Genomic DNA, 22984 nt, shown 5'->3' on the forward strand with positions numbered 1-22984 from the left:
TCGCCAGTGTCACGATCTTTCTCGAACGTGGACGAAGGGGGCCGAAGCACCCGCCGAGAAGAGACGACACGCAGCCTGGTTGTGAGGGTGGACGATGTCTGGCCGGAGTGCGTGCGCTCAACGGCGTTTATTGGTGTGATGAACAATGTTGCCGGCCGAGCCAGGCGGCCGCAGACGGGCGGACTGGAGGGGGGCGCCACTAACTTGTCACAGAGATCTTTTACTAGTCTGCAGAAGTTTCTTTCGCTAGAGCAACCTGTCGGAAGAAATAAGTTTCTTTGTGCGTGTCGTTTGTTGATAGAATAGAACGGAATTTTCGCGAGGCATTTTTTTTCGGTTGTTGGCTTTCGTCTGGCAGATTGGAAAGATTGGGGGCAGGGCGCTTGCCTGCGCGGAGTTTGGTTTGGTGTTGTTGGTCTTTGTGACTGCCACTTCCCAGAGTGAACCCCGGCCTGGACCTCAGTCGCCAGCCCAGCCGTGAGATTGCGTCTTTCAAGGGACCAGTGTGAACTGCTCCCCCTCAAAACACTCTTCCTGTCGGCGAAGGAGCTGTTGCGAAAGGACCCAGGAGACTACCTTGCGCTCCCAAACCGACCGGCACAGGTGATCGTTTGGAGCATCGTCGCCATGTGGCTACGGTCAGCTGCACCCGGAGACGAAGGGAGAAGCGCCTTGGAGCCGCCAACGCACCTTGGTACGCGGGGACGACGTGACCTTCTCCGAAGAATCATCGGGTTGACCCACGCCAGTGTCATCAGGCCGTCTTTGCCGTCCGGCCCCTCTCCTTGCTTCTTCTGTGTGAGCTTGACGCACGGCGACCCGACAGCCTTGGGACGTCCTCGACAAAGGGGGGGGGGGGGCTTTACTCAATTTCTCCAGCTTAGATCGCCCGTGGGATTATCCCCTAACACACGGACGCCAGGACGGGGGGGGGGGCTTTACTAAATTTCTCCAGCTTAGATCGCCCATGGGATTATCTCCTAACACACGGACGCCAGGGCGCCTGCAATTATGGATGTCTTCCGCCTTCCTTGACTTCGATGGCACCATTGTCCACCGACATTGTCCGGCGACACAGCGGCCAAGGATGTCTGGCCCTTCCGTGTGTGTGCCGCGTGTGGCAGTGTGCGAGAGAGGGGAAGGGCATACCTGAATGTAAAGGACACTGACCCCACAGTCTTGGTGAAGACCTGAACCCTGGGGATTCCCTACTAGGGATGTGGGGAAGAGTGACGTTATAAAAGCAGCAGCAGGCGGCTGCTACTTTCTGTTCTCGACAGTGTTCTCTAATGTTCTTTCGGCAAATGATGTAACGTATCCATATGTATATATAAAGAGGTACATAAAGACACGCCTCCTGCTCTCTGGTCCTTCCCGAGTCCGGCCTCTACATGATCTCCTGCCCTGGCTCGGTTCCCTGCCGTACCCAAAGTGCCCGGACACCACTCGGTCCCAACAGTGTAACCCTATTTGACCGACCCAGATATGGATATATAAAAAATTGGATATGTCTTGCCAGATAAGCCTTATATAAACTGATATGCTCTATTCGGCCAGATATGCCCAATTTTTCATATAAATGCATCTGTTTTCTCTCAATATCAGTCCAGATGTGCCATTCTTATAAGGGGTGGCAGGACACATCTCAATTTTTTTGCTAAATAGCAGGTAAGCTAGACTTATGCCTAAATGACGTGACATCAAGACATATAACGTCATTTTCCCTGCTGAATTTACAGGGGAAATTGAATGAGTGTCTGAAGTCAAGTGACATGAAGTCATGTGACATCAAGTTCGCACGAAAATATAGCTCGGAAACGGAATTTGTGTGGAGGCCACATGACATTATGTGATGTCATTTTACCGCTCAAGTAGGCAGGGATACTTAGTTTGTGAGTAGGTAATGGAACATGGCCACGTAGCGTCAATTTTCCGCCAAATGCAGCGGAGAAACGACATTTGTGTATACGTCACGCGAGAGAAAATCATGTGACATTGTTTGCTCATTAAATGTAGCGAGGAAAAATAATTAGGGGAGATCACGTGACGTTAATTTTCCCGCTAAATCTAGTGGAACAACCGAATTTCTGTATAGGTCCCGTGTCATCACGTCATATGATGCCATTTTACCCGCTCAATTTAGCGGGAAAACCAAACGGGCATACACCTACCTCAAAGTGGCCGGATGATTGCTTTAAAGGATATATAACTTTTAATTGATTTAACCCTTTGCTGCACCTTGTTGCATATTTGCAACATAGCAATAAACGACAATAAAAACATCTACAAAATGCAATTAGTGCTGGCTCGGCACGTTGCTGCATTTCCGCAATATACATCCGCGAGGCGAGCCGTCCAGTGCTGCCATCTGTACTCAGGCGGCGAAACTGCTCTCTAAAAAGCATGACAGCCGCCACGTGAACGCTCAACAAGTCACACAGGTAAGCCTAGGCTACTGTATATTACTTTCAATACGGTGTAGCGCAAAACAAAACTTTTGCCACTGAACTCTATGTCCTGCTGATCATGTAAATACTAAAAGCCTTAAGATTATCGGCGAAGTTTGTCTTTAGAAGCAAAAAATAGCTATGTTGCACATATGCAACAATGTGCACGACGGTGTTTTTTCTTCATCGAGCAGACACGAATGATCTCAAATGGTGTTACAGCCGTTAAATTCTTTCGGACAGCAGGGACAGCGAGCTCTCCAGCAGTGACGATGTCTCTGATTATAAGTTGATGTTTTTTCTGAAAATTCAACTCTTTTTTATGTAGAAAAAAAATTACAAGCAGTGTAGGCTTTATTGACAGAGATTATCGGAAGATACAATCCTTCGTCAAGTGTAACTATACAACAATGGCAAAGTTGTAGGTTTGTTTTTATGTTTCAAAGAGCACCCTTAGAACCATTAGAAAAGATAATCCCCTATACAATGTAAAATTTCACTCCAAATTATTTATTTTACTGCCCGTTGTATTCGTTGTATGTGATGCTGTTATTCTCTGTACCCCAGATGTCCAGCCCCTGCAAACTGTAGTGCCAGTTCCAGCGAGGCGAGTACAAGCTCTGATGAAGAGGAAGCTCTCGCAAGCCAACCAGCTGATTAGTCGTCAAGTCAATCTAAGAGAAGCATTTTCTGGAAGAATGCAAGCTTGATGGGGGTCCTGAAACAGTCAAGTTCAATGGACAAAATGAGATTTCGCAGGAAACTTCGGAGTTGGAATCACCCTTCCAATACCTGAAATTCATCTTCCCAGGCGCTTTTACTTCAGTTATCGCAAATGAGAGCAATTTGTATTTAGTCCAGAGGGACGGCAGTAGGCCCCTCTCTACCAGTGCCGAGGAGATTGAAGTTTTTCTGGGCACCTGCATGTGGACGTTTATAATTCAGCTGAAGAACACTAAATGGTACTGGAGTTAAACTACCAGAGTAAGCCAAGTGGCTGACAACCTCACGCTGACACGCTTCGAACATTTGAAGCACAACCTTCACTTTGTGGACAACAGCTCTCTCGGCCCAGGAGATCATCCTGATAGAGACCGGCTTGCGAAGATACGACCGCTGATCGATGCTGTAAATGAACAGTTGTCGCTGAAACCGCTTGAAGAGCTCTTGTTTGTGGATGAACAGAATATACCTTTCGTAGGCGCATGTGCAATGAAACAGTACTGCCCGCAGAAACCCAAAAATCGGGGTACAAAGTATTTGTTCTCTCAGTAGTAAGCGGGTTCTCGTACAAGCTAGAACTGTACACGGGACAGGAGAACTCTGCCCCAAGACGTGCAGGAGAGCCTGACTCTGGAGCAACTGGGAACATTGTTGTTCGATTGTGCAGGTTAATCCCAAGAGGAGTCCATCACAAAGTGTACTTCGATAACTATTTCAACAAGAGCTCAAGCACCAATTGATTAGTGACCAGCCACGTGGCTGCGACTTGCCACATTTCCGTGGGCTCACGCGGCCGCCAAGTACAAATTCGTTTCACTTCGCAAATATAGCTCTAACATTTTTTTTTTGTAGTAAATTCATTTCGTGATATTCTTTGCTCATACAACCGTTTAAAAAAATGGTTTGTTCCTTTGCATACGTCCTTTGAGAGCTGATTGCTCTATAAAAAATCAACAGTCATTTATTTGGACGTACTCATCACTGACACCGAGAACCGAGAGATCGAACACACTCAAAGAGGTACATTACTTCCGCCCGTATTGGCTTTCCTCACTCGCTGACTATGTTCCGAGAAATTTTCGTTTACGAAATCTTCTGGGACCGCACAATTTCACAAACGTTTTTCGTACTTTTTTATTGTTTGTGATGGTTGTACACCAACAACATCTTAGGTTAAGAATTAAACGGGAGAAACATGCGCGATATTCATTCTGCATCGCGTTAGGGAACGCAATTATGCGAGGCAATATTTGGGAAACAATACCGAATGCGCACACGTCATCAGTTGGGGTAATAACCTAAGTGGTAAATCTTTCTGCCACCCCGCACCCTTTCGAAGCAAAATGAAAAAAAAAGCGGTTCGCATTAACAGATTTGCGCACTGTAGATATTTTCTAGGTGCAGAACCTAAATTGCCCGGATTTATTTTCTGTTAAAACGCATTAGTTACGCCTGAACATAAATACACATATGCAGACTAGACTAAAAAAACAGCTCCTGTTTGACCACTATATTACTGTCTCATTAATGACAGTAATATAGTAAGACAGATATTACTGTCTTACTAATGACATTAAAACATAAACATTATCGCAAAATTTGTTTTACGCCACAGTATTCACAGTGCCACGCCCCGACCAAGCCGTATTAACATACTGACTCGAAACAGATTGGTAACTGCAGAGAAAATTAATAAGTTTATTTCAAATACAATGTTTTGAAGAATTCAAATTTGATGCCGGAGCATAGAGTGTGACGGCGTGCCAGCTAGGACCTAAACCTACAGAACCTCAATCGACATTATGAAGCCCTAGACAGAACGGACGAGGTTACATCAATATGCGAGTGAAATTACCTGTTTTGATAATAGCCTGCTCGCTCGGATGTGCACGGTTGTTTTTTATTGTATTTTTGAGGTGTGAATACAGAATAGGACCGGGAATGTAGTACGGTATTCAAGGAATGCTCAATGGATCGTGGTAGCTATTGAGAAATGGCTGCTTGAAGAACACCCGAACTCTTTTGTGGAGTCTGTCGTTGACGACGATTATAATTAGATCACAAAACTACGTAATTAGCTGACAAAACTCACTCCAGTCGTACGCATTGTCTGGTTGCCTTCCTGAGCTCCATAGTCGTTCTGGTAATCTGCTGCTGTCCGTAACGCTTGGACACCATAACACGGTTGCGAAGTCCACTTAGTTGCAGGCCGCTCCGCTTGTGGGGAAGTCATATCCAGAGCTGGTTCGCATGCTGTTGGGGATACCCTTTCGGGGCTGTATTTATTGTCATTCGTGCACCATGAAGCGAGCAGACAACTCCAGGAATCCGACGCTGTCCTACGACGATACTATGCTCCCACACAGTATGTCCCGCACCAAAATGACAGTTTTCCCTCCCGTGTAGGGATGACTTCAAATGCATGTGCAAGAAGACGGTTTTTGCCAAGCTTGCCATGACTGATGTATCTGAATAAATGTCATGGAGGAACCACTTAATGCCCCCACTATATAAGAGTCATGACTAGGTTTCTGCGTTTTCGGAGTTGATTTATCCTAAGATTCGGAGGTTGATGTTCAGGGTTTATTTCTTGCCAGAAACTCGGGGTTTATCAAAGTGTATTTTTGCTCTATTCCCAATTCTCAAAAATTCAGAGTTCATTTTTGACTTATTGCTATCGTTCAAAAATTTAAAATAAAAATAAATAGTATCCGAGCAGAGGCATATTATAAATTCACCTGTATCAAAATATATATTTGGATACATTTGGCATTGGTGCAATAGTCATAGGAACTACTAACTGTTCCACGACAATACTTAGAAAATTGTGTTGCTTGAATACGTGTCAATATTTTAAAACCATAAACATCTAGACGTGGTCACTGAAATAAATAGAAGCCCCAGCTGCCCTGTCCCCTTCCTATGAAATTAGTGTTGTCTTTTTGTATTGTTTCCCCTTATAAAAACAGAACCTACCCCTCCTCCTCTCAGATAGACGAATTGTTTGCTCTCAACTGGAAACCAAAACAGTGACTTTCCTATGACCCATGAGTGCAATGACCGGTTGTCCTGAAATAACCTCAACGACATATGGTAAACCCTTTTCGGTAAATAGTCCTAGATTTCATAGAAAGGGGCAGTGGTCTCGCCTCAGGACCACAGGTCATGTGCTCCCACCAAACTTACCGTCTTGTTTTTTATTGTAGAATTAATATTTAGTTCGTTTTTTTTTAAATTTGCAAACGTTTTACCGGCATGTATTTTTAGGATTTTATTAAAACAAGGTACCCTCGCAAACATTGTTGAATCTAGATCTTGACTTGGTTAAGCAGCTGATTCTTCCTTGTCATCACCGCTAACTGCCTCGCTGTCAAAATTTTAGGATCAAGGCGTTGAGTGTGGACCATGTACTCAGTAGGTTTCGGTTCGAGTTCGAGGTCAGCACATACTAGACTCGAAAGCACCTTTCTGTGGCATTTCCGAGAAAAGAAGTGGAGCGCACGCAAAGTTTAAATCGCCGCTCAATAGCATAGGGCACGCGTGCCCCTACCGTTGACTGCACTGCCGTAGAAAGTGGCCAAAAGTAGACTGCTTTTAAACCCTCCATTCGGTCTGTTTCAAGAGTATCTACTGTTCACCCTTAAGCTAATACTAGAAGACGCGCCTTCAGAGCGAACTTTCTGCCCTAGCTGACACAAGTGTGGACGGGCCAACACGCGCAACCAAAGCACTGCGGAGGCTGCCGAGCACGCGTTAAAGGCGGAGTTTCTAATCTCAGCTCAAGGGTGAGCGGAATATAGGCTGTTCTGGAAGGCTTTAAGTTCTCTCTTTTCAGGCAAAAAAAACTTGCCATAAGTGCATACAGGATATGAAAAGAATTGACACCTGTACCTTTTGAATACTTTAGAGACACGCTATGTATACAGTATAGCTTTAGTAATAATGTATTAATGCTTTAAGATTTCAATACTGCTAAGTAGTTTTAAGTAATATCGGTATTACACACATGATAACCGTATTTCGTGTTCAGAAAGTGTACTACAACAGCATTCCTTTCTCATGTCCCTGAAATGTCGTGCCTGCACCAGTTGGTTGTACCTCTATAAATACTCATTGCCGCTCCAGTGTATCTCAGTCCTTGCACTGAGGTTACCTCTGTGTCACCTGTAAATTAAAAGGCTCTGCCAAGCAATGCGTGCTTCTGGTCTTTGGTTACAATATCTGACGACGACGATGGGATTGATCACTGTGCTCTGAAGATGACGAAACGCTCCTACCGAAGGTGGAAATCGCCCTTAGTAAGCCATCGATGTTCCAGCCGGATAGCGGAAACTTCTCGAGGGTGAACTGCACACCATTGTCTGAAACCGAGCAAAAACATCCTTCAGTAAACAGATGAATGTCTATAATATAACCAACGAGATGACATGCACATACATCCCCTTGAATGATATAGTTCATTAGGACATTGAAGAGGCGCTGACAGGACGACTCACGCTCGAAAGGCAGAATGATGTTAATACCGAGCTTCTCTCAGGGTCGTTGCCGACATTTTACGAACTACAATCACGCTGTAGATACCTTTGTAAGTACATCTGTCTGTAGCATGGCAAGATGTAGAATGTTGCATAATCCACTTAATGTATTGGTTCATCAGGAGTCATTATTAATTGTCACAGAAAATGCCGGTTGTCCGGGAAATTCCTATGTGTATTTCGTAAGCTAATTGAACCTAATGTTCTTGTTTTGCAGAAGAGGACTATTTATTTTAGCTTGTAACGAGATGATATTATAGACCAATAGCTCGTCTTGTACGTCAAAAAGAAGGCCGCAGTTCCGTAGTCGTAAACTGTCTTTCGGCCAAGACAAAATAGTGTAGCGAATAGCGCCAGGCAAGAAAGTACGTTCATCATTGCCTCCTGTACTTCTCTCTGAGACAGGTGAGATATATTCTAGATAGATGCAATGATATTGTCATCTAACTTTGGTAGTCACTGTGTCCGCAAGCGAAAATCGGGAGAGCGAGTCAGGTTCTACGTTTTTAGTACCTTTCTGATTCTACATATGTAACTTCTAATTGAGCATGCAGTCGTGCTGTGGGAGTGATCGTCAAAGGGTCATTCTTATATAACAACATGAAAGAAGCTCAGTGGTCAGCCCTAATCGGGAAGTGGTGCCCCCTAAAATAAAAGTGCAATATTTCGCAGTCCTTTAGGCATGCAGGGTTTCCTTTTTTTTTTTTTTCAGCAATGGAATACCGTATTTTAGTCGCTGTCACTGAACGGTACGCGAAGGCAACAGTGCGGAACTGCTTGCCATACTCGTTGCGGATGAGCAGTTCCTAGCGCGTAATTGAACCGATATGTAGATGTTATAACAGGAGGATTAGGATCAAACAGAGACAAAATAGGTGTATTTAGAATGCACGCCTTCACTCTTTGAAAGGTGTTGTCAGCCTCGTCTCACCACGCAGAGCGCAGTCCTTTCCGAAATGATAGCGAAGTTACTTAATGACAGTTGAGCAACAGGGAATAAACTTGCTGTAATACTCAACAAGTTCCAAGAAAGCGCTTGGAAGAAAGTGATGGAGTTTCGAAATAGAGGAAATGCTTACACTTATTGTTTTTTCGTTGGGTATCTTTTCGAACCTTTATCTGCCACTTTGTTGATTAATAAGATCAGTCGTCTGCTTTGTTACGCCCGTACTTTTGATTCGTTTAACGCCGAGACATTCGTGTCCTCTGCAAACATGCGCTTTTTTTTGTACGCTATCACTTTATGTTTTGGTTTGGTGTGGAGCCCACAAAATGCCTCTTGAGTTTTAAATTTTGCTTTATTCTCACTACTGCGATGCTTGCAAAGTGTTTGCACGGTCATGTTTACCTCTTTCTTGTGTGTTGTAGTTATGTGCATGTCTGCGTGGTAGCGTCTTTATCTGCTCAGCTTCCTCTAGCAAGTAGGATCTCTAGCGATATCCACTGGGCCACTGGCGCGCTGACTTTGAAGTTCAGGTATCCTTTTGTGATCACTTATTCTGAGCCTACATGGCAAAGTTGCCAAATTGTACCTTTCACACCAAAAGTAAATTTCGAGAGCATAGTTCTAATGAACATCTCATTCTTTGCGATTTTCGGAAGCGAACCCGTCGTACGTAATGCTCTAAACGGCGCTCAGCCTAGTTAAAGAAAAATGTATCCATACACAATATATTTTTACTATTGTTGCAGTTGTAATCAGTGGATATCCCTGGGCAAAAATACGGAAGGAAATTAATTGTTTGAGCTCTTAGAATAAGGATATGGGGTCCTCACATGTCTAGAACGTCGCTGAGTCGACACGTTTTCATCGCGTCGTCTGCTTTCGAAGGTTCCAGGTCCGCTAAGGGGCGCCACTGATGCCATTCGCCGCTCTACCCTTAGGTTTTCGAATGAGTTTTTAGTATTAACGAAGCTATATCATATTTATAGGAAGTCGTGGACTTGTGCCGGAGTTCTTCGTGCGTTGTTGGTATGCTGCGTTCATGTATACGCCATTACCCTGGGAGATTTCTCTTGCTGCTGCCCGTCTCGTAGAATGACATGACGGACGGGTTCAACAACACGTAATGATTTATTCACTGTCATCGACCGCGCCATGATCCCAGGAGCCTCTGCGTATTCGCTGCGACGGCCTTTTAGAAGTGGTGGAGCGCCGCTCGCGTGGTCCAATGCACTCGGCCCACTCGTGGCAGAAATGCCTGCAGACGATGTGGCATGCGGGCCGCCTGGTCCAACATTTTGAATTGCCAGGTTGGTGTTTGTGGCGTGCATACTGTATGGGCTGGTGTAGGTATGTGCGGCCCCCAAGAACCCTAAAAAAATATAGTTTAGTTTGTTGAGCCTTCTAGCAGTAACTGCTGCAATTTCCTCATAAGATGTTGAAGCGTCTTTAGAAAATGGTGCAATGTGCAGCCCGATTCACGAACATCAGCGTTGATCTGTGATGTACCCATTGATTAAAAAAAATTTAAACAGTAGGCCTCTTTACCTAGTCAGTTAGTAACAATCATGGTAATCGTGCCACCCAGATCAGCGGCTGTCCCCACTTTTCGAGAAAAAACACGCGCACGAATGGACAATTCGCACCGACTTAAAAAGACGCGGGCAACAAGCGATCAAAAAGTCTTCAGATACGCCTAAACACTTATCATTTTGAGAATGCGAAAGCATGCACGCCGCACTTCGGCTTCCTTCTTTCATCTGCGGAGTACTTGCGACGACGGTCGAGCGTCGTCGCAAGCCCCCGCAACGTGTACACGCAGCGCCATGGCGTGGCCGGCGGTCGTTCAAACTGACGCGCAGCGGCCAATGGGAGCCTCATCCACGCGCGCGAGCCAATGGCACCATCAGATTTACTCGGCTCCTTTGAGATCCGGAAAACTAGACACCGTTTGGCTACGCTTTTCGCGTGCTTTTATAGCTGGGAGCTGGCTTCACTCGGAGAAAGGATTGAAGGTGCCGTCTGGCACGGCTTCAAAGCTGATGACGTCGGCTCGCTCCACGGGGCATTCAATGTTTTCGCATTAAAATAGCAGTAGCGTCGGTGCAAGTGCAACACATCTGGTCGGTGCCGACGGAAGATTCGCAGCGATTCGTCGTACCTTACGGCAAGAATACGTTGTGTTCAATGAAGTCAGCATGAGCAATCCTCGCGTATCGATTTTGTTTTAGCGTTCTATGCCTGCGGTAAAAATGCAGCCAGTCTGGCGAGATGCACTTGGGACTAAACACGGCGTTCACGCCACATGCACAGTCGACCTTACTGGACACAGGTGGGCACCGGTGTTCAGAGGCGAATATTTAGAGTGTCTAATGGCACGTGGAAGACGTTGAATAGGCGTATGATTCCTATTTACTCACTGCGTAGGAAAGGCGCGCTGTCTGCTGGACCTCACAGAAGGGCTCGCCTGTCGCGTATCGGCCGCTATGTTGTTTTGTGGGGGAGTCACTTTTGACCACCGACTATTCAACTAGGTACTGGGTCGCCATTTGGGGTCGAGAGCTGGTCACATATGTGGCAGCGTTTTGGCCACTCCAAAGGAATCACCCTATGTTGACATTTTTTATTGCAGTCCTGCCTAATATTTGTCAAACTGAGAAAACACAAGCGCCGGTGGCATTTATTTCAGTGAAATAAAATTGTCAGCAAGAATGTCCACCCTGTTTTCTCGTCGGTGACAACCTTGCTTCAGCGAAATAGAGCCCATGGACGTGCACAATATATAATATATATATATATATATATATATATATATATATATATATATATATATATATATATATATATATATATATATATATATATATATATATATATATATGTATATATACCGTATTTTCCGGGCCCTAGTCCGCGGACTATACATGTTTAAAAGTTGAAATTTCTGGCTGTGCGGACTATCTACGCGTGCGGACTATACATAAATTATGTTTTTCAAGATCATTTATTATGACGAGACGTGACGAATTTTGTGCACGAAAGTGTATGTTAATGATGATTTATGCACATTATAGGCTTTATTGTGAGCTAAAAAGCAGACATTTGTAAACGTGTGCCATCTACGAGTAGATTTTCGTGTCGACTAAGCACCAGGTGCGGACTATGCACGGGGTGCGGACTATGCACGGGGTGCGGATTATGCACCGGGTGCGGGCTATCTAAGCAAGATCTTTTATTTCTGACCCCAAATTTCCCCCTGTGGACTGTACACCGGGTGCGGACTATAGTCGGGAATATATATATATATATATATATATATATATATATATATATATATATGGGCGGTTTCATTTGGATTCGGGCAACGAGTGGCAATCGTACTTTGTATTTTGCTCTAAACTTTTATATTTGGTGGCGCACGTTCCAAGATTAAGAATTCTTTTTATTTTAATGTCTTGGCATGTTTAATTTCTGAGAAACAAAATTCAAAGAAACGGGAAAGAACGACGAGGTTTTGACGATTTTCGTGTGTGGCATATTTGGACTACTCTAAATCTCAAAATATTCAAAAGAGAGAGTCTATATTATTTTGTGTAATATATAGGCAAGTAGGTAACACGACATTATAACTACTCTTTCTGATTCGTCGCTCCACTTTTTGAAAAAATCCCCTAACATGCCTCCGCGAACAAGTGTGACCTAAATTGCGGATTTTTTTTTGAGTCGACTATGTTTAGTATTGCTTTTAAAATAATACCACATATAGAACCTTTCATTGTCTTCCAAATTAAGGAAAGTATGTGTTTTTATCATGTACGATGACTGAGAAATAAATTATGAAACAGAGTGTTTTCACTTCTCGTTCAATTTCAGCACGCTGTATATATATAAAAAAAAATAACCTTTTTAATTTTTTTCTTTTTTTGCGTCGCTTTCTTTTCACACCCTTCTTTTGGGAACGCGACAGAACAGCATACGACAAAACAGCACGCGACAAAACAGCACGGTCAAAACAGCACGCGTCAAAAGAGCACAGCGTCAAAACAGCACGGCGACAAAACAACACGCGTCAAAATAGCACGCGACAGAACAGCACGGCGTCAAAGCGGCACAGCGACAGAAGAGCACGTGCCAAAACAGCACGGCGTCAAAACAGCAGAACGACAAAACAGCACGCATGTAAAAAGGATGTAATAGGTAGCGTTTTATGAAAACAAAACAGAACGTAAAGAAAAAGGGTTGGATATTGCATGGCATTATTTAACAGCTAGTGGAGAAACAATAAAAAAAAAGTAAGCTGGCGGCGACGGGATCGCACTCAAGCCAGTGTCTCGAGTGCTGCTGCTGCGTGATTGCTAAAAGCAAATAAAGTTAGCAGTAGTAACTACTACTTAGCTACGCTAATCTCTGAAGAGATTGGGGTAGTTAGAAAGGATTCCTTCGCGTCGATCTTGGCTTCGTTGTCTGGTGTTTTTTGAAGTATCAGGGAAAGAGGAAAAGTTATTGGTAAAAAGATATCAATAAGTTCAACTTATGAACTGCCTGGTATGTGGCGGTCCGGTGATGTTTCGTAGTACTCGTAGTTTCGTAATTACCACCTAAGCGTAAAACATCCCCCCACCCCTCCCAAAAAAAAGAAAAAAAAAAGCGGGAGATGCGCCGATTACAGATGCATTGATAGAATCGGTAAGATAATGTGACTTTAACGTGGAGCGTATTCAAGGTGTATCATGGGCACCGATTCTGCGGAGTTAATTCGCCGTGAATAAAATCTCCTGGAAACACGAGGATGGAGCTTGCAGGCGAGAAGTTGTACGTTTAGAGTTAAATTCACAGATGATTACCGTCGAAGGTCTTGATCGAGTGGAAACCGGTGAAGCAGTAACATGCTGCAGCCTGAATGCTGTGGCCTTACACTGCAGCATGGGCTGAACACACCGTTGCCGCACACGCTTTTTTTTTTGTTTTTTTTTTGTTTTTTTAAACAACTAACGACAGCACATTGCCGTGCGATTGAATTATTTCTTGTAGACGATATCACCAGCAAACTTGTGCGTCAAAATGAGCAAAACTGCTAGAAAATTGTGGTGGCTTAGCTCGGCTATCCGTAGCGTGAGCTTATGCGCACAAAATGAGAGGCGCTATCAAGCGGCTCCGGTGCAGTGTCAAACTTCGCTACTGCGCAACGGAGGCGCACAGCTGGGCACGCGGTGGCGCCAGTGCGTCTGCCGCGGCTATGACGTCACTCCTCTGGAACGCGCAGACCGGCGAGGCGGGCGCGGCGGCGGCGGTGGCTGCGGGTGCGGCGGCGGCGGTGGCTCCGGCGCGCCAGCTGTGCGCCGTGTGACGTCCCTGCTCCTCGCACATGCGCAGCACGGCTCATTATGCAAGCCACTCGAAACTGCTAAACCTCGGCCAGTGTAGCTCACGCTACAAAATAGCCAGAATACGCACCAGCGGGGCTTTGGTACTGCCCAGGGAACCGTCATGCTCGCATCGAGTGTACTCCCCTATCCGAACTTGCCTCGAAACGCACAGATTCGAAAAATTGGCTGTCGACGAGTTGGCTTTTGACTAATTGGCCTAGAACCTCAATTCCTTTACAGTGCATTATTTGAGACGTGCATTTTTTAACTTCAAACGCTATATTTAGAGTTCAGCGGTTTTGGGTTAAACCGAATATAACCGGTAAAAGTACGCCGAATTCATCATTCCAAAATCGGTCTTAACTGAAAAAGTTCAGTATTTTCGAGGGCGTTTGGAGTGGTGTGTGTATGCATGGGTGGGGGGGGGGGGGAGGGGGGAGAATGTTACTCATAACTAGGGTTGCGTGTCTTCAGATAAATTCGAAAAACGCCCGCCGGTAAAAGTTTCGTCTATTCAGATATATCTGATAAACTCTGAATTTCGATTTACCAATCCCCTCCCGCGTCCCCCCCCCCCCCCTCCCCCGGGCCACATACACAGAAACATATTTTACAATTAATGGTTTAATCAGCGCATAGAGTAAATGGTCCTGGGAAAATGCCACTACACTTATGTTTCAAATCTCGGTCAGGACAACAGGTCATTTTACTATCGGGTCAAGACAAAAGTTACTGTTTATGTTTCCGGTTTGGGTCATATTATTTCTGCCTGAGAGGAAGGAGAGGTTGTGTTTTTGAAACCGTGAAAGCTATGGACCACAGCAATTACATAAAGTGGGGAAGAGGACAGATGAAACTTCTCTATCTAATCCTTTTCCACTCTACATCTTGCGGCCGCGCGGTAGGTTGATAGAATAGCATGGAATGAATACAGACTTCCCAGCGACTACCTCCAGTAGGTTATTAATTTTAAGGTATCGACTTTTATCGAACACTTGTGCGCCACTTTTGTTCTATGACGAATTAGTATTGCCAGTAGCAATGGCACCAACGCCAAATCCGACTGAAAAAAATATTGATACAATCACGTTTTCTTTTTTTTGTTTTCTTGTTTTTTTGTCCAGCATAAGTTTACATTTGGATATTATTTGTTTATTTTTAATAAGAAACACTGCGAAATTGAGCTCCAAATTTTGGAGAATTCGGAATCAAACAAAAATAAACTCCGATAAACTCTGAATTTTCGGCAAAAAATAAACTCAGAAAAACACCCTCCGAACTTTACGAAAACTAAACTCCGAAAACACGGAACCCTACTCATTACTGACCGTATGACCACTTCATTTCGCAGTTTTCAGCTTGCCTGCGAGATCGGTTCAACTTTCATCAAAAGCTGCGGGGGTGCAGGGGTCTTCAGGACAAAATCTGGGTTTTTCACCTGATAGGGATTTGTGCCGAATTCTTTGTTAAAAGAAGAGAGTTTAATCGTGAAATCAAACAATGGAAAACCAAGAGTGTCCGTAAATGCCGCGCATTTTTTAACACCCCCAACTTCAGTCTACTAGAGAAGGGCATAAATACGAGTGTTTTATTGTCATTTCTGCCGTCGGCGCGAGTTTATCACCTCTCGCAGTTACGAAACTGGTGGAAAACGCACCGAGTACAATGCTTGCTAATTTCTCCATTTTGATATTCGCCTCTCCGACCGAAGTGGTACTGAAGCTCATGCTCGTCCTGTGTACAAATGCGAGCACACGACGATAATGACAGATCAGGATAAGGCCGAGTGCGTCTTACAGAACAGGTCGTGTCGGCTGCCAAAGACGGCAACAAATAAGAAGATCAGCACCTGGTACTCAGTATACATTTTACACAAACGCTTTTAATTATTGCATTTTCGTTAGTATACTGGTTTTCGTCAACAAACCGAATATAACTTAGAAGTTCTTGAGTCTACAAATATTCACCGCAATAAACTGAAAACTTCTGTTTGGAATAAAATCCAAAAACAAAGTGCGCAGAATTTCAAATAATACAAATCGAAAACGCCGAGCTTTAGTTATATTGTCAATTTCATGTTTTGACGCTGTGCTGTTTTGTCGCTGTGCTGTTTTGTCGCTGTGCTGTTTTGTCGCTGTGCTGTTTTGACGTCATGCTGTTTTGACGCCGTGCTGTTTTGGCACGTGCTCTTCTGTCGCTGTGCCGTTTTGACGCTGTGCTGTTTTGTCGCGTGCTATTTTGACGCGTGCTGTACTGTCGCCGTGCTGTTTTGACGCTGTGCTGTTTTGACGCGTGCTGTTTTGACCGTGCTGTTTTGTAGCGTACTGTTATGTCGTGTGCTGTTCTGTCATGGTGCCCCTTCTTTTAGCCAGAATACATTCTGTAAGAGGTATTTGCCTCTGTTTTGAGTTTTAAGCCTCTAAATATGCTAAAAAAGAGCACATGCCTACGGTGGGTTTTGGCGATTTTCGTGTGTGGCGTTTTTGAACCACTCTCAATCCTAAAGTATTCAAAATAGTCCATCTATATCTTTTATTTTGGTATATATTTAAGTAGGTAAAACGACATTCCAGCTTCTAATTATTTTTCGTCGATCCAATCTTTGTAAAATTCCACAAACATGCCTCCGCGAACAACTGTGACTTAAACTGCGGATTTTTTTGTTAGTCGACTATGTTTAGTTTTGTTTTTAATATAATACCACATGTAAAAGCTTTCATTGCCTTTCACATTATGTAAAGTGTGTGCCCTAATCACGTACGAGTACTGAGAAATAAATTATGAAAGAGAAAAGGTTTTCACTTTTCGTTCAATTTCAGCGCGCTGTATAAACAAAAATGTTTCTTTTTTCTTTCTTTTTTTTGCTTCGCGTTTTTTCACCTTTTTTTTTTTTACCCAGAGTACAGTCCGTTAGAGGTATATTCCCTAATTTTGAGTTTTAAGGGCCTCTGAATATGCTAAAAATGATTCGGTTATGTTATCAACATGAATTTCGCATTAGAAATATAAAATTTCGAATTTAAAAATCTAAGTTTCCAATATGAAGTGCGTTTTACTCTAATACGTTGGAAATACTTTGATATTTCCAACGTAGTATAGATTATGTAGCGCATATGGTTTAGGCTTGAGGCCCCTCCAATCATGGCACCGGTGGAAATTGCCTTAAAACCCGCTTTCGGGAGTCGCAATTTTATAGTGTTTAGACGTTTGGAATAGCAAACTTGTTACTATACGCCTAACGACATTCATATTTTTTATGTGAGCATTTATTCAAAGTCCCTTAGATTATTATAATAAAGAATAAAATATACAGCTATAGCCCATAAACCCACCATCAGCATTTGCTCTTTTTTAGCATATTTAGAGGCTTAAAACTCAAAACTAGTGCATACACCTCTAAAATAATGTATGCTTGCTAAAAAAAAAATGAAAAAACGCGACACACAGCGAGCTGAACTTGAACAAAAAGTGAAAACCTTCTTTGTTTCATGAATAATTTCTCAGTACCCGTACGTTATTAAGACACACACTTTACATTTGTGGAAGGCAATGAAAAGTTCTAAACATGGTATTATCTTAAAAACAAAAATAAACATAGTCGACTAACAAAAAAATCCGCAGTTTAGGTCACAGTTGTTCGCTGAGGCATGTTTGGGGATTTCTACAAAGATTGGATCGACGAATAATAAATATTAGTTTGAATGTCATTTTACCGACTTGCATATATGACACAATAAAAAAATCTCGAAGCTCTCTTTTGAATACTTTGATAGTGAGAGCGGTTCAAAAGCGCCACACACGAAAATATTCAAATCCCACCAGGGGCATGGGCTCCTTTTTAGCATATTTAGAGGCTTAAAACTCAAAACCAAGGCAAATACCTCCAACGGAATGTATTCTGGCTAAAAGAAGGGTGTGAAGAGAACGCGACACGAAAAATAAATTAAAAATGTTTTTTTTTATACAGCGTGCTGAAATTGAACGAAAAATGAAAATTCTCACTGTTTCATAATTTATTTCTCAGTACTCGTACATGATAAAAACACGAACTTTGCTTAATTTGGAAGGAAGTGAAAGATTCCACGCCTGGTATTATTTTAAAAGCGATACTAAACATAGTCGACTCAACACAAAATCCTCCATTTAGGTCACAGTTGTTCGCGGAGGCATGTTTGGGGATTTTTCCAAAAATTTGGGCAACGAATAATAAATAGTAGTTATAATGTCGTCTTACCTGCTTCCATATATATCACACTAAAAATATCGACGCTCTCTTTTGAATACTTTGATACTGAGAGTGATTAAAAGACGCCACACACAACAATCGTCAAAACCTCGTCGTTCTTTCCCGCGCCCGCTTCTTTAGATTTGTTTTTCTCAGAAACTAAACATGTCAGGACATTAAAATAAAAAGTATTCTTATTCTTGGAATATGCGCCACGAAATATAAGAATTTTGAACAAAAATAATAAATACGACTGCCACTCGTTGCCTGAATCCAATGCGCCGCGAAATATAAAAATTTTGAAAAAAAAAATAATAAATACGACTGCCACTCGTTGCTTGAATCCAAATGAAACCGCCCACACACACACACACACACACACACATATATATATATATATATATATATATATATATATATATATATATATATATATATATACTTTTTTATTTTACAAATACTAAGCCCTATGGAGACCTAAACATAAATATGTTTCTTTTTAGATGCATAGGTTGCCTATTAGGTGCAAAGCAAAAGCGGGTTTTATAGTCTTCCACAAAATATTTGTATGTGAGATATAAGACGGGTGTACTTTTATGCATAAATTCGTCAACGCAAAGCAAACTCAAAACAAACTACTTATTTGATTCTGTATTTTGGGCGTTGAAGCTGATTCCGAGTTTTGTGCCGCGCAGATGTTCACTTTTAAGGCCTACGATGCACAAGGGGTGCCCCACGACGAAAGCAGGATCTTCACTCAGCTCAATCGAGTCGTGGAGATGTCGCCTGAGAAGGAAGTTGGCGTCGCAATTCTAACTGCGGAAGACAGGGACGTCTGGGCGAAGATATACGCCAGTATTGCCCAAAGTGAGTTTCAAACCGAAGGCATGGGGTATCTTAACGAAATTTCTGGGGCGAGATGAGCCGAAAAACAAAATCGCCGACTGAACACAGAAAGCACAGGCTTTCACCAAATATGGGCTGTCAGGTCGGTCTTACTGAGTGAAAACGCCAGGCGTAATTTTTTTTTTGTACAAAATGACAGCAAAAATGTCGTCAAAGCTCACGCTAGAACCGTTCTCAGATGACCTTAGAGTTGTCGACGCTATTCGGAGAGCAAGTCGCCTGCTTCTTGTGCAGGTGTTGCGGTGACGGCAGGACGATGCTGAGTTCTGTTGGGCTTTGACTGGAGGAAGTTTGGGTAGTCTTTAACGCTACATGCATTAAGGTCAACCCACTACTTTGTTTCTTTCAAGCAGCCAATAAGACCTCAACATCCGTACATCATCGAAACCCCCGTGCAAGCAGAAGACGAACTTGCGCTCCGCATAATGTTCTGGCGCCATCTCCTCACAGACGCAGCAAACAGACGACGCTGTCTGTTTTGTGCTCGTTGTTCCTTCTGGGAGACTGCGCCAGAAGTTAATGCGGTAAAGAACTCAGAGAGAGGAGGAAACGAGAGTGTGCGAAGACGTCAGAACGCCGAACTCTAATTGAAATGTTTAGTGGGTAGACACAAAGCTAGCTGCACTTGTCTCTATTGCACTTGTCGAACGCGTTAAAATGCGAGAGGTAAACGCCGGACGCCGGCGTTCCGCGTTCTAAAGCGCTCGGCGAGTGTTGTGAAGCCAAAAGCTGCTTTTCTCTCCACTGCGCTTCGCGAATACTTTATATTACCAAAGTAAAACGCCGGACGCGGTCACTCCCCGTTTTAACGCGTTCCACGAGCGCAGTGGTGACACCGGCAGCTAGTTTTAGGTGTACTCACTAATAATTCCAAACAGAACTCTTCGTTCTGACGTCCCCTCTCGTCTCCTCCTCTTCGTGAATTTGTCGGCGCATAACCTCGCTAACTAAATCGTCTGCCTAACGTAGACTATAGCGAATTTGCAGCTTACGTTTCTCACGGAAAATAATTTGCTCTTTAAAATTTCGCTCTTAAGACTGACCTGCGCACTGCGCATTGCGGTGAAATTTTGTATTTTATATGTGCACTTACCGAATTTTCGGGTGCATTCCAGTGCGGAAGGTCCGTTTGATGCACGCCAAGAAGACCCTTATGTAAGACCCGTGTAAAGCTTCGCGTAAAACTACAGACGTTCTGCCCGGTCTTTGACTTGAATATTTCCTTCTCGTGTTATCGGGTTTCAAAGAATATAATAAAGTACGGAACTCGTGTCGGCCATGGACCGCAGCTCTCCGCTGCGGTCCATGGCGGAAAGCTGTGACCAAGCTGCGTCACAAGTGTCACGGCTCTCGTCCTCTTTCCCAAGTCCCACGAGAGGTGGGGCTCATGTGGGACCCTCGTGAGCAACGGGGGCTCGGGTAGCTCCTGCGAAATCTACGTTGGTCGCACGTGGGCGCTACATTGGCATGCGCAACCTGGGCTGCCAACGCAGCGGCGCCGTTGGTCCCATCTCGGATGTGAAAGGACAACGTTGGGCACAGCGTGCGCAAGCCCAACCTGGGCTGCTGATGAAATGCAATCGTCCGCCTCACCTTGGCTACGCGAGGGCATCCCTAGTTTGGGCTGTCCGTGGGATAACGCCGCGGGTTTCACTTTGGCTCTGTGGCGCCAGTGTTAGCGCAGATGCGGGCTTCAGGGGGGTAAAGTATAGGCATGCCCAACTTGAGCTGTCCGTGCAATACATTCGTAGGTTCCACCTCGGCAATGCGGGGCAGAGTCAGCGGAATTAGGGGCAAAGCTTGGACACGCCCGAGTTAGACTCCCCATGATGGTTCCACCTCGGCCGTGAGGGGTCCGAGTTGCGATGGTGTGGGCTCAACGTCGGTGAGGTGTGAGTGTTCCCGAGTTGGGCTGCCCATGTAAAACATTAGTGGGTCCCGCCTCGGCTCTACTGGTGCCAGATGCAATGATGTGGGCTTCACGGCGGCTAAATTGGGGGCGTGCCCAAGCAGGGCAGTCCATGTGAAACTCCGGTGTGTTCCAACATGAGTTTCCGGGTACCAAGCTTACGAAACATGACAAACTCGGACTGCCCATATAAGGCGGCACTCTGTCGGTGCCACCTTATAATAATCATGTACATGATGGAAGGGGACTGAGGAAAAAAGTTGCATTTGTGCACCTTGACAAGTCCCTCCCCCCCCCCCCTCCCCCCCCCCCCCCCCCCCCCGATTGGCAACAGCGGCAGGTCACAAAAGAAATGTATCACTTTGTAAAGAAACAAAGGAAAAAAAATAGTAAAAAAATTCGCAGGTCAGTAATTTATCTAGAGCATTCTATGTAGCAGATAAATTAGCTCTGCTAAACAGACGGTTTACTAAACAAATAAGTGCACATTCAATGGTTCAAGATATTCAAAACATTCAAGGGTTCAAGATTCAAGATATATAGCACGACTGTGTAATACTATATTCATTCACGAAATTCATTCTCAACGAGTATAACTGTAACTTATAAATGAGGACATTGAGTGAAATATTTACTTAATCATTTGAATGCAATTTACTCTACAAGCAAAAAAAATTATCTGATATATTTTACTGCTGATGTTAAAGGATGAATATCATGAGTGTTAAGGTAATGAAGTAGGGTCGGAAGCACGTTACCTAGCATTTGCTCACCATATGTTGTTCTACAACTGGGGACTTTCCAGTTGTCTAGGCTAAGAGTGTGATATGTTGCCAATTTAAGTGATAAAGATGCTAGTTCACTAAGATTGACTACATTATTTTTTATTTTAGACCAATAACTTAGACTTAACCGATATTTATAGCTATTGTAAATATGCAATAACTTAAATTTAGTGAAGAAAGGTTTACAAGGGTAATCCTATAAAACTTTACATATTATTCGCAGAGATTTTTAATAGCATAAGTATCTTGTTCAAATTTTTCATTGTAGTATTTCCCCAGACGAGGTAACAGTAATGTATATGTGAAATAAATAACGAGTTATAAATTAACAATTTAGAATTGTTCGGCATATAGAGCGGTGACGGACATTATGCCAGGCACACGTGACAGCTTTATCAAGACAGGGTTACATGTACACCCCAAGTCATATGTTGCGTGAAAACAACTCCAAGAGATTAAAACTTAACGAAACTTCTGGTTTTCTCGAATTCAAAACGATATATCTTGTACTAACTGCATTTTTATTCTTCGGTTTAAACAAAATAGCCTTAGTCTTGTTAACGTTGATTTTTAAAGCTTTAGCATTGCTCCAACTACCAAACTTCTGCAGAGATTAAATCGCAGTATGTGGTAAGTCGTCACAGCAAACACCTGTGAGAAACAAACTGATATCGTCAGATGATATATTTTGTATTTTTATCTAGGATCACGATCTCATTAATATATAAATTGAACAAAATAACTGTGATAGCCACGTTAGCAATGGTGCAGGTTTCATGGTGGAAAAACGTGGGTGTGCCTAAGTTGGACTGTCTAAGTAAGGCCCCGTGGGTCAAACCACCTCGGCTGTGCAGGAGCCAAGTTAGCAATGGTGTGGGCTCCACAGTGGAAACGCGTGGTTGTGCCCGACTCCGGCTGTCCATGTAAATCCCATGGGGATCCCACTTAGGTTGTGCGCAACACGTTAGCAATGGTGCGGGCTCCATGGTGGCAAAACGTGAGTCTTCCGAACTTGGGCTGCCTGAGAAAAGCCCCGTGGTTCCCACCTCATTTGCTCAAGGGCCAAAATGGCATTGATGCCGGCCCCATGGTAAGGAAAAGTGGACATACACAACTTGGGCCGCCCCTACAATGCCCCCATTGGT

General features: G+C 43.7%; 1 protein-coding gene across 1 annotated transcript in view; it reads left to right on the top strand.

The window, feature by feature from the left end:
* The window catches only part of LOC120846209 (choline O-acetyltransferase-like), a 40929-nt gene that overhangs the window by 2098 nt on the left and 15847 nt on the right, over positions 1-22984 (top strand). Inside the window, exon 2 of the mRNA XM_040503672.1 lies at positions 18935-19106. Within this exon, the coding sequence (XP_040359606.1) occupies positions 18935-19106 (172 nt within the window). The remainder of the gene's footprint in view (positions 1-18934; positions 19107-22984) is intronic.

This window comes from Ixodes scapularis, unplaced genomic scaffold (genome assembly GCF_016920785.2).
Source record: "Ixodes scapularis isolate PalLabHiFi unplaced genomic scaffold, ASM1692078v2 PGA_scaffold4__175_contigs__length_147842914, whole genome shotgun sequence".
NCBI classification, from domain to species: Eukaryota; Metazoa; Arthropoda; class Arachnida; order Ixodida; family Ixodidae; genus Ixodes; species Ixodes scapularis.